This window comes from Chelon labrosus, assembly GCF_963514085.1.
Source record: "Chelon labrosus genome assembly, chromosome: 2".
Classification (NCBI taxonomy): Eukaryota; Metazoa; Chordata; class Actinopteri; order Mugiliformes; family Mugilidae; genus Chelon; species Chelon labrosus.
This window is the reverse complement of record NC_140338.1, coordinates 5,833,097-5,845,436: the sequence shown is the minus strand read 5'-3', so window position 1 is coordinate 5,845,436 and position 12,340 is coordinate 5,833,097. Positions and strand designations below refer to the sequence as shown.

Below are 12,340 nucleotides of genomic sequence, written 5' to 3'. Positions count from 1 at the left end.
CACATTTAATTTACGTTGTATACAGTTCATATATAAGTCTAGCTTGTCATTTAACCATGTTATTGTCCTAAATACAGATTTATTTATGGGTTATTCTCATATTTGTTGTTATTTCAGGTTATGAACTCAATGAATTGGAAATGGAGGCGTTGACTGCATCCCTGTTGGTACAATTATCCCATTTTAGATGCATAACTTGATATATATACATTACCTATCACCAAATTAGTAAATTATGGGCAAATGTAAGTCTACCAAATGTGTGGAGAAGCCTATGCCTATGTCAAGACCAAGGCCAAGACTCCAGCGACATGTTTTCTGTTTTCTGACGTGTTTTGGCTTTTACGTAGCATTTAAACCAGACAGGTACACTGTTAAACATTACAGCCCCGTTAAGTTATGTGAATGTTTGTCTTCTCTTTAACTCCCATCGTGATGACAACTTTTTGATATTAAACTCTGCATCACTGCCTTCACAACTCTCAGTTTTACAGATAAAACTGAGATCAGATCTCAAATGGTGGCTGGGGACGTATATGGAGACACATTTCAATACCAAGGTGTGAACACAGCTGGCTAGTTGCAACCTGAAATTTGCTAATGCCAGGTCTGAACGGGCCCTAAGACTTTGTAGTGAGTAGTTCATTAGTCTATTTATAGTCACTTTACCGGTTTTGCTTTGTTTTTATTTGTTTTAACAAAAAGTAAAACCTTTTGTTACAGTTCTATTTGAACTTTGCATCAAATACATTTATTTTTGTCATATCTAGATACTCTGGATGGGTTTTGTTTCTTCTTCTAGTGTATCGCCTCTAATGCATGTTCATCTCAATGTCCAACTCTCCAACTCTCTCAGATCAGTATTTGGGGAGCAGAGTCTAGTAGCTCTGGTGGTTTCTGTGCATTTTCCATCATGTTTCAGTCGCAGCCCGCCCTGTGGTTGTGTTGTTGGGTGCGCCCAGCGTACACGCCCTCCTGTTATGGAAGTTCGTGAATTGAGCCGACTCGCTTCATGGACACAAGTAGGTCAGGAACAACACAAGAAGTCAGCAGCAAACACATACGCTAAATGAGAGGGTGTGTGCTGTATGTAAGCAATGAATGTTTTAATTACAATCTTTATTTTTAGAGCATTTATGAGCTTGTTTTATCCAGGGAAGCAAATTAAAACAGACAAAGCCTAAAATGACTTCAAATAAGTTGAGAAATTCAGATGAAATCTCAGTGAATCAGTCCACATCCTCGGACACGACTGTAATATAATATAGCTAATACAACTCCAAACGATCTTAGAATACACAGTGGCTCATAAATGTATTATAAATACATTATATAGTTACATTTCTGGCGAGGTTCACGTCTCTTACATAGGGGTCTGCCCTGTTGCCGTAGCTTTTGCGTCAACTTAGCTTTGGTGTCATTTGGTGTTGTTCGGAAGATATTTAGATCCAGCGGAGCGCCGCGTATATTCATGTAGTGGGAGTGACTGGGGCACCGAAACGCAGCGTCTAAATAATGCATTATCTGCCACGAAACTCACTCATTTCACCAATATTTTGTTATGAGACGCTAGTGCTATTCCCCGTTGAGTCCAGAGTTACCTGTTACCATCATCCGGGGTCTGTAGATTGACCCACTAACTTCTCACCTGGATGATGTAATCTCTGAGCGCTGCACGCACCCGCAACGGTTGGCGTATTTACCTGTAATTTGCTACTGCTAGTTTTTTGCAACATAGCTGAATATTTTTGGACGTCCTTATCGTTTTGAGCCAGAGCATACAGACGAGAAGCTCATTGAAAGGAGGATGCGTGGGTAGAGCGAGGAACAGCTGGCCAAAGAACAACAAACCGCTGCACGTCCGCGAATAGACAACAGGTAACTCCGGACTCAGCGGGGAATAGCACTAGCGTATCATAACAAAATTGGTGAAATTAACCAGTTTCGTGGCAGATGATGCGTTATTTAGAGGCTGCGTTTCGGTGCCCCTATCACTCCCACTATATGGATGTACGTGGCACTCCACTGGATCTAAATATCTTACGAACAACTCCAAATGACACCAACGTTATATGGGTGAGTAAACGATTGTATTTTATGCCAGAAATAAGGTCCAGGTTGTAAAAAAAAAAATGGTAATTCCCCTCCAACGCAGAAGTCTAAACCGCCTATAACAGGGTAAACACTGTTTGCATCACGTACCACAGATGAATCATACACTAGTTAATCTGCTCCAAGCTGACGAGGAAAAAACGAAAAGAACAGCCCATCCCACCTCAGTGCAACACCACTGAAGAGCCTGTATGAGACCTCAACAGTGGTTCTCACAGAGATACAAGAATAACAACAAACACACGCACAACCTTGTAATTATATGCGAGTCACAAACGCATCCGCACACACAGACTAGTCCACAGTGTTCTGGTGATCCATGCGGGTGACAGAGAGGTCATGCAGCCTCCTTGTTTTCCCTCCTCATGTGTCCTTACTCGCTTGAAAAGGCCAATGTCTTTTTCCTCTTTCATCCTCTGACGCTCATATTAGCGAGCGCATGTGCACACACATCAATTTGTCCCATTATCCTTCTCCCGCGACTCTCTCCAACAAGGCCGACCATTCATCTGCCAGGCGGGCCGACGTGCCTTGAATTGGATCGCCGCTCTTTTTAAAGCGGGCGAGTGAGCGAGCGAGCGCCACAACGGCCAGACTGTGTTCGTGTCTGCGATCGAACCTGAATACTAATAGAAGAGCATTACATTATGTGACTCAGTGAAAATAAAGGAGGAGGACCTGGGGCAACTACAGCCTGTCAAGCATTGGCCAAACTGACCCATTCAAAGTAAATACTGTGGTGACCCATCACAGTCTAAATTCCTCCTTTGTGGTTTCAAAATGAAATCATTTTGCCATTACAATCACAAGAATTTTAACTTTCGTATGATGCGAGTCATGTGATTTTCCAGTTGTGTCCGCTGGCTGCTTGTGATTGGATCACAGAGGAAGCCGAGGACTGAACATGGCCCTTGTTTTGCGTTTTTCTAACTCCCTTTTTTTAACTGTCCTCATGTCTTTTGGTTAATTTTGATCCCTTGTGTTTTCCCGTAGGTGTAATTGTTTGCTCTCCCTTATTGCCATCACCAGCGTCTTCCTTTTTTGTGTTTTGTGGATTTACGTTTGTTGGACTCTATATGAATTTATCACTCTGTAGCACCTTTTGTTCTCCGGTAAATGAAATGCATTTAAAGATTTACGTCTGCGAGAGCCACAGACTGACAGATTAGACGGGCTTTAACGTTTTTGTTTTTTGTTCTTTTTTAATACCGTTACTCTTTTGTGTTCACGGTCTGCAAAGCTTCTCTTCCCTCTTTGTTCGTACCTGCACTGAGCGACTGAGTCGGTACAAGCTCAGACAGCATCAGCTTTCATGTCATGCTCATGGCTGCTACTCCTCCTCCTCTTCCTCCTCCTCCTCTTCATCCTCTTTATCAGGTGACCTTCACGCACCCATGTTCTCATCTGTTACCTAGCAACCCAGATTTGACACAGGGCCGCGTTGCCGTGTCAACATCGATGCGTATAGCCTTCATGTGGGTGAGGGAGGGAGGGGGGGTTTCCACAGATCAGAGAGGAGTACTGTGCCGTACTCCTCTCTGCAGAAATTATTACACCAGTCTTTTTTTTTTTTCATATCTCATGTTCAGGCTCAGACAAGAGATAGATTTTAGAAGTCACCTGTTGCCTCCTGTCAGGTGATATGTACCTCTGCATTCCCAGTGCCCAAGCAGTGGAAGTTCAAGTGTCTCTTGCTGGTGCAGGGACTTGTTTACCTTAACCAGCCGCACCTTAGAAAGGTTGGATAAAGACATGTCCTTTCAACAGCTTGTATTTTGTCTTTTTTTTTCATTGAAATAAACCCTTTATTTAACATTCTAACACGAGTGTTGTAAAACTTTTGCTTTTCCTTCATTCTTCTGCAGCCCAACTCAACCCAAACCCTCTCAGTTAAGGTTTAAGTCAGTAACTCCTGACACTATGCACGCAAATTATGTGGGAATGGAAATAAAGGAAATACTATTGGCCCTAAGACTGAGCCCTGAGGCACACCATACGTCACAATACATATAGATGATTCAAGAATTATTCACAGAAACTTAAAACCTTTTATCTTCCAAGGAGAACAAGTTGAGGGCTGTTCCCTGATATTCCTGCTCAGTACCTCTAGTGATGATAAATTAAAGATGAGTATCATACACACAGAGAATAAACAAGGCGGCCATCATGAGGTAAAAAAATAATCAAGCATCCCAAATTGCTTAGATTTTAAGCACATATAAATAATATTTGTGTGATTCTCAAAGAACAGCTAACCACGTCCTGTGCAATCGATGTAGATGATAAACTGGCATCACCCCCGCAGTTTAACATTAAGGATTTTTGGCGAACGCTGGAGCCTGTCCTCCTTTTTTATTTGCTCTGTGAAAAACATGAAGACGGAGAGGTCCGTTGCTGCGGGGGGAAGAGGTTCAGCTGTTTCGTTTCAAAAGCAAACAAGGCCGCAGTCGGGGGAAAACTTCAAAGCTCAGCGTGACATTTCAGATGAAGACATCCAACGGAGAATATCTTTTTGAGACGAGGGCTTCTCTTCGTCTTCGCCCCAATTGACGCTTTTCATTGACTGGTGTGACGTGTTTACGCCTAAAAGCACGCATGAATCTATTCGATGTTTCTGAACAATTTTAAATGAAACTGAGGTTCCCTCTAGTTTCACAGCTCTTCTCTGTCTTTGTTCAGTCCTGATGTTTCTCTCACAGCTGGAGCTTCTGTCATGTTTTGAATCTCCCTCACATGTACCTTGCTGCATGGTCTCGCTAGATTTGTCCTGCATAACCACACTCGCGAGACTGCAACCAGATTTCAAACAAGATGCAGGAAATGGTGTGCATTTTATGAACTCATATTGGATCTTTCATATCAAGATCAATTTGAATGTGAATTTGTTGTTTTTGTTGTTGTGTACAATGCAGAACAAAGACCCATTCTTCATTTTATACAGTATTTTAATCTAGCTGAATTCCCAATAAAGCTTAAAGCTGCCTGCATTTATTAAAGATTTTAGTGTTGTCAGGTAACAGAATGACTCATTTTGAAGCCATTACCAAGCTTTGCGCAGCTACTGTAGCTAACCATCATTAGTTAATGATGGTAGTATTGGTTGTTGGTCTGGAGTCTCCCTGTTAGGAACTGATTCTGCTCCTGCAAAAAAATCTGCCGGGGCAATCACATCATTTGGGCGGGGCTTAATGTGGTGATGGACAGAATAGTAACATCAAGTTAGTCATCCACGTCATCTGAGGGACGTGGAGTTGAAGTAAATCAACGATACAGCTCTGATTTGTTGGAGGATTACCCACTTCGATGCAGAGATATTTTTTCTCTGTATAGAGCTCCGGTAGCTGACGTCACCATGCACCAGCAATCACATCGCCACCATATTGGCAGGAAAGCACGCTTTGCTAATGACTACTCACTTGACAACTGCAAGCAACTAACTTGTCCTACTACCAGTTATATCTAAAAATGGTCTACAGCCAGAATAGATGGGGACAAGCAAAGGGGAAATCATTTTACAGGATTCCCAAAGATCCCGCAAGACGGCAGTTGTGGATTACTGCAATAAAAAGTGCAAAACAGTACATTTAAAGCGTGCAGTTAAACTCTGACGGCCTGAAATCAGCACTGGCACCTTTCATTTTTCCTCAGAGCTTTCCTGCCAATATGGCGACGTCAACAAAAAAAAGTCACGTGACATCCAGATCTCTACTGGTTGAAACACGCCTCATAATGGTCCCCATCCCTTTTTGTGCTGCAGTGGCTTAGAGTCATTAACAAAGCTGCTATTTTAACATTAAAAGCAGAAGAAGGGAACATAAAAAGCTCCCTCACGCGACGATTTTGCTGGGCATAAAAAGGAAAGAGTGGTGCTTGGAAAAGAGAGGGAATGAGCAAGAGAGAGGTTCACGGAGGACAGATTGCATCATCACAGTTTCCACCACTTCTCACCAGACACAGGTCAGCATTCGACCAAACCAAAAAAAAAAGAAAAGAAAAAAGAACGAAAGAAGACGGAGGATTCCATCATCTGAATGTTTCTGCAGATGTCCTCAGAGGAGATGTTAGATTAAATATCATATAAAAGGCTGAATGAATATAGAAGACATGGTTGTTGTATTGCTATGCATACAGGAGAGCTGCAATGACCGGATTAAACTAAAATACTATAATAATAATGATGGAGCTCCCTCTAAAAGAGTTTCACAAAAAGTGGACATTGAAGCCTTTGGGAGGGGGGAACGGGAAGGAAGATTGTACGATACTGTTGGAATCACAGCTGGAGCACAAAGCTGTGACTGAGACGTTTTGGAGGTTCCTTTCTCTCAGAGTAAACCTTCAGTCTTCTCACAGAGAGAGAAGCGAGAGACAGAGGATGCTTAAAAATGAGTCTGCTGCACTGAACCACAGCGCCCCCTGCAGGAGCAACGAGTACCCTGCAGCGATGCAGATGCTTTACATTTGGCTCATGCAAAATACAAGGATCCTCGTGTAGTAATTAAACTTAGGAATTATGTTTGAATATGTTTTGATGATACAGGCCAGCACAGGTCTGCTGTCTGTTCCAGGGGCCCGGCTGTAGACAAAAGGACCCCTGGGCTGGGACTCTGTGATGTCTCTATTTAATATTGGAGGCCTTTACCACGGTTTAAGAACTAATGTTAATTTAAAAAGTTCATGTCACTTAACATAAAAGTGCTCATAAAAATAAAAATAAATAAATGAAAACATATTCATTTTAATTTTACAAGTAAAAAAAAAAAATATGTTCACAAAGAAAGATTTTGTGATTTAGGAAGATTTACACATCTGAATGAAACCGATTCAGATTTAATTAAGTTCTGTAATTTAAAACAGTATTTTAAAATCAGTAAAAGAAAAATGTCTTTAGTAATATACTATATCATATTTTTGGCTATAATAAAATAATTTCTTGTCAATAGATAGATAGATATCATGTTGCTGCTGCTGTGAGACTAAACACTGAGGTTAAACATTAAAAGTACATTTCAAATCAATCACTTGTTGTGGTCTGTATTTAGATTTCTGGAAATTTAGACTCCAGCTTAACGTGAAGTATAAATGAAACATTTACTACTTTACAACACGGCACAGTTCCAAATTACTGCAAACACGGGTCATCGCTGGGTCTGTCCGCTAGTTTTCTCCAACTCTTGAAAAGATTTCCTCGTGTCAGGACTGAAATAAATCTCATTTTCATTTACATTTCATCAAGGAGCATTCATATTATCTCAAGATGCTTTACAGAACTCAGAGTCTGAACCCCAGAGCAACACTAAGACTACAATCTGAAAAAGAATTAAATGAAATTATTGACTATGATAACACTGACTGATTCTGTTGTTACATGTGGTTAATTATTGATGCATCATGTTGATGTATAAGGAGCAGCGGAGTTGAGTTACTTTCTCCTCATTTCCTGGTGCTTTTATTTACCTTTCTATTATGATGTGGAAGGAAAACAGCTCTGTTCATGGTCCTGAAACAACAGTGGAGATCAGTATAAGCCCCAGATGATGTCAGTGTTGATTTACTTACAGAGAGCTGAACGGAAATCAGATCTAGAGAGCTGAATGGAGTGTTAATGCAAAGTGTGAACACAGGAACTAAAGCTGGCCAGTTATGACTGGAATAACCAGGATGGGAATTAATGTGAGGTCTGAATATGGTAAATATGGGATCAACTTTACAAATTTGATTATAAATATGACAATTTAAAAGACAGAGAGAGAGATTTATTTACTAAAATACTTTATTTTCATGAACACATGAGGCACATAAAGATCAGCATAGTAATAAGACACACAGATTCATACAGTAAAAGTTTGTGCAAATTGCAGTTCTTCGTCTTCCACAGTGCAAATAACATTTTTACAGCACCACTGTTGTTCAAACGTGTCTAAGTCTGCCATCATCTTATAAAATCTGAACTCCAGCCAAAGTCTGGACCTGACATTACAAAGCCACACTGAAGTGGCCACTCTGTCCTCCATTTTGTTCTTCCTGCCCACGTATATGGCTAATTTAGCCTCTCCTGACAGGAAGTTCAGTAGCTGCCACTTTTTCTTTTTGTAGCCTGCACCGAAAATGAAGCTGGTCTCAGAAAACTTTTCACCAAATTGTCTAAAAACAACAGTTAAAAGATTAAAGAATTCAGTGAGTCTTGTGCACTCAGTGAAAAGATGGAAGAGTCTCATTCAGGTCACAAAAAGAACAGAGATAAAGGCATTTGAAGCAATAGCACCATGTAAAACCCTCCACTGGAGGTCAGCTGTCCTTTTCTTGAAGGGGACGTTTATATAAAATTCTCCACTGTGGGCTCAGTTTGTTTGAACATTTAATAGGCTACAGTCCATGTACAGAGTTTTTTTTTTTTTTTTTTTTTGTCCGCTCTGTACAAGCTCAGTTTGTCAGGGTTATATGTGTTCATTGGGGGGCCGCTCAGCCCCCCAAGAACAGGGCTCAGGACGATCTCAGGGAACGGGTCTCTCTCTCTCTCTAGAATTTCAAATCAGTCAGATAATGGCGGCAATGACGGTTAAACTGCGCATGCTCAGTTGCTCTTTGAAACTAACCAATCGTTTGCGAGCAACAGCACAGTCTCATTTACATGAAGTGAATATAAAACGGCGGCTCTGCGCTGCCAGTGACTTATCCGTTTGTGTAACGCCAACGTAGAGCCATGCCTGATCCAGTGAAAGCACCCAAGAAGGGCTCCAAGAAAGCCGTCTCCAAGACCGTGACTAAGACCGGCAAGAAGAGGAGAAAGTCCAGGAAGGAGAGCTACGCCATCTACGTGTACAAGGTGTTGAAGCAGGTCCACCCTGACACCGGTATCTCCTCCAAGGCTATGGGCATCATGAACTCGTTCGTGAGCGACATCTTCGAGCGTATCGCCGGCGAGTCTTCTCGTCTTGCTCACTACAACAAACGCTCCACCATCACCTCCAGGGAGATCCAGACCGCTGTCCGCCTTCTGCTGCCCGGTGAGCTGGCCAAGCACGCCGTGTCTGAGGGAACCAAGGCTGTCACCAAGTACACCAGCTCCAAGTAAACTCATCAGCTGTGTCCAAAACAAAGGCTCTTTTAAGAGCCACCCAACTCTACCTGACGAGCTCATGATCCTTTATACACACACAAATGCCGTCTATAATGGATCAATATGTTGAATTAGTATTAATACTAGTTAATTCTGTAAGACTTGTTAAATTTAATACAAGAGTGTATGTGCATATAAATGTATAAAAGACATAATTTCTATGAGATGTGTTTAGAATTAAGAGTAGTTCAATATGTAGATGATGTATAAGATAAGTCACTTTATTGACTATTGATCTGATCAATCTAAATACTTTATCACCTTTAAGTGTTTTTGGGATTTTCCTTTTGGATTATTAATCAGTTAAAATCCAGTACAGAATTTGGGCTAAGTTTGTAAGTAAATAGAAAATATCAAAAGTTTTTGTCCATGAGCTGTTTACAATAAAGAGATTAATCTTTAGAAATATATTTAGTCAGAGTGTGAGACCATCCACATAAACAAACAATAACTCTGCACTACTGTGTATAGTCACTGTACAAATGGTTTGGTGTATCTGCTCTTATTCCATATTTTATGTGTATAGATTGAGATTTATTTTATTTTTAATTTTCTTTCACTTACTTAAGTTTGTGTGTTTATGTACAAGAGAGTACAGTTACTGGAATCAAATTCCCTGTATGTGCTCATACTTGGTCATTAAAGCTGATTCTGATATGTAAAATATTAGATATGTTTCAAATAAATGAGGTGGTGTAAAGACTCAAAATGGAAACTATAGCAATTATTTAAACATAGACACAAATTTAGCCTTTGCAGAGGGGTTTGCATCACTTTCATCTTTTGTGTTTTAAAAACTTCTCCATAACTTAAGCCAAAAGTTTGCAGCTACTGCTTACTGGAGACTGTGACGCTGATGCCTCACTGCCACCAAGCGGTGGGAAGCTGCATTGCGGTCCACGGGTGCAGAACTGAAGGTTTTTTGAGGCCCATTAGTTGGAGCTCCATGGTTAAGAATCACTGATCTAGGACATATTTCTCCAAGCTGCTGTAGACGACTGAACAGGAAACATTTAGTTAATGTTATTGCTGCACAAGGAGGTCACAAGGATTCATTGACTTTTACGCCCCACATATGATTAATTTTCTTGATAAGGTTTAGTTTGATTGGGGTTATTTCATCCACTTGTAGGACGCCATCTCTTGTGGTTTTGGGTCATTTTTATGCCAACATATAGACAATTAGCAGCTCACAGATTATCTACAAATTCCATTTCGATTTGGTTTATACATTTGGTTGGGGCAGAAAGGTAAAGGCTTGAACTTTTAACAGAACTCACTGCAGTCCTCAAGGACAGACACTCCCCAAGACTACATCATTGTGTCTAACTTTAAAAAGTTATGTTCTTTTAAGAAGGAATGATTGCTCTGCCTCTTTAAACACAGTTAGCCAGTTGAAGTAATGTTGCTTTCATAGCATACGAGCTGTTGTGACTTCTGCTGGTCAATGTAATTACTATTCCACAGTATTACAGTATAAAGAGGTCTGTCAACATAAACATTTACATACATGTATACATATTAACACCCCAGATATAAAAATAGAAACACAGAGATAATTTTCATACATCTACAAATCAATCAAGTGCACAACAACAGAAGTAAAGGGTTAAAATACAGTCAAGAGCAAACATAACAACTTACAACAAGAGGTTCCAGGGCAGAGGACTGTTGGTCTTTGAGTCTATCATCTTCCTCCTCCTGAGAGCTGCTAAAATGTTCCTGAAGACAGTGTCGTTGTTGATCATCTTCTGTTCAATGACTGTTTTAGATCTTGTTTTCCAGATGTGACAGTTGATGATACCCCAGCCAGAACAGACGTCTCTTATAATCAATGAAACTCTCGTTAAAAAGGCCGTGACAGATTTCTCATTGATGTTAAACATTAAAGCCCACGGTATTCATTTTGTTCCCGATTTTTGTTCTAACAGTCTATTATGTTGGAGAGTTTCATCCTCATCACAGTTTGACATTGGACATTTTTTTACATAGCAGCTCCACTGGACCATACCTCTAACTGGGAGTCTGTTTACTGAGATCTGCCACATGGTGTCTCTGAGGTTATTGGATATGAGTTTGTGGTTGATGTTTTTACTTATTTGTTGGTGTTCGTTTTTATTGTCGTTGATTATCTTACAAATGTCCTTGGTGGCAGAGTCAGTCCAGTTTATGTTCAGGTTCATCTGGTTCATAAAATCTCCAAAGAGGAGTTTATAATACGGAACATTGGTTCTGGCTCTGCCTCTTAGCTTGTTCCAGTGGCCTTTACTAACATTTGTCAAATGAGCTCTTCTGCTTTGAGCTACAGCTATGTTCTTTACAAAATGGATTTTTAGGTTGATTTCACAGTCAGGTGCTCCTAGACCACCAGTGTTCTTACTTTTGTACATGATATAACTTTTTGTCACTTCTCTATTGGTTCCCCAGAGGAAACACCGTACATAGAAAGAGGAGTTTAGACATGATATGACTTTTAACAACGTTTAAGCAAGCTTTATAGTTTCTTTTATTGTCCCACTTTAATACTTTATCTCTTATTTCATTTTCTTTTTTGGACCAGTTTGAGAGGCAATAGTCGTTTCCACTGAACCAGATACCAAGGACTTTAATTTCCTCTTTTACCTGGATGTTAACTTTTGGTTTATTCAGTTCATTTCCAGTTCAGACCCTTTTACAGCCCACATCACAACTACATTACGGCAGTTAGCAAAAACTAATTGCCACCATATGTATATCTTATTGTCAAATTTGCCCTGTGTCTAACGTTTCTATTTCTCACAATTTAATATAAATGTGGTCTACTGCCCATGGATTTACTATTCTTTTACTTTTGTGATATTTTCCATTTACTTACAAACTTTGCCCAAATTCTGTACTGGATTTTAACTGATTAATAATCCAAAAGGAAAATCCCCAAAACGCTTATGTCATAAAGTATTCAGATTTAGATTGATCAGATCAATACCAATTAATAGTTAATAAGGTGACTTATCAAAACTATTGCGTTTCCATCGAGTCTTAACACATTTTTCTACATATTAAACTACTCTTTATTCTAAACACATCTCGTAGGAATTACTTTTATAGATTTATATGCACATACACTCTTGT

The 12,340-nt window shown here is 40.1% G+C and overlaps 1 protein-coding gene across 1 annotated transcript; it reads left to right on the top strand.

Moving 5' to 3' along the window:
• The first annotated feature begins 8,630 nt into the window (after positions 1-8,630).
• Positions 8,631-10,044, top strand: LOC311503921 (histone H2B-like). Its single transcript, XM_084566831.1, has one exon. The coding sequence runs from the start codon at positions 8,813-8,815 to the stop codon at positions 9,182-9,184; it is 372 nt and encodes a 123-aa protein (XP_084422957.1). The 5' UTR covers positions 8,631-8,812; the 3' UTR covers positions 9,185-10,044.
• Positions 10,045-12,340: the final 2,296 nt, after the last annotated feature.

Bases quoted from the DNA above. Each gene is read 5' to 3' on its own strand.
- LOC311503921 (XM_084566831.1), top strand. From the start codon at position 8,813: ATGCCTGATCCAGTGAAAGCACCCAAGAAGGGCTCCAAGAAAGCCGTC.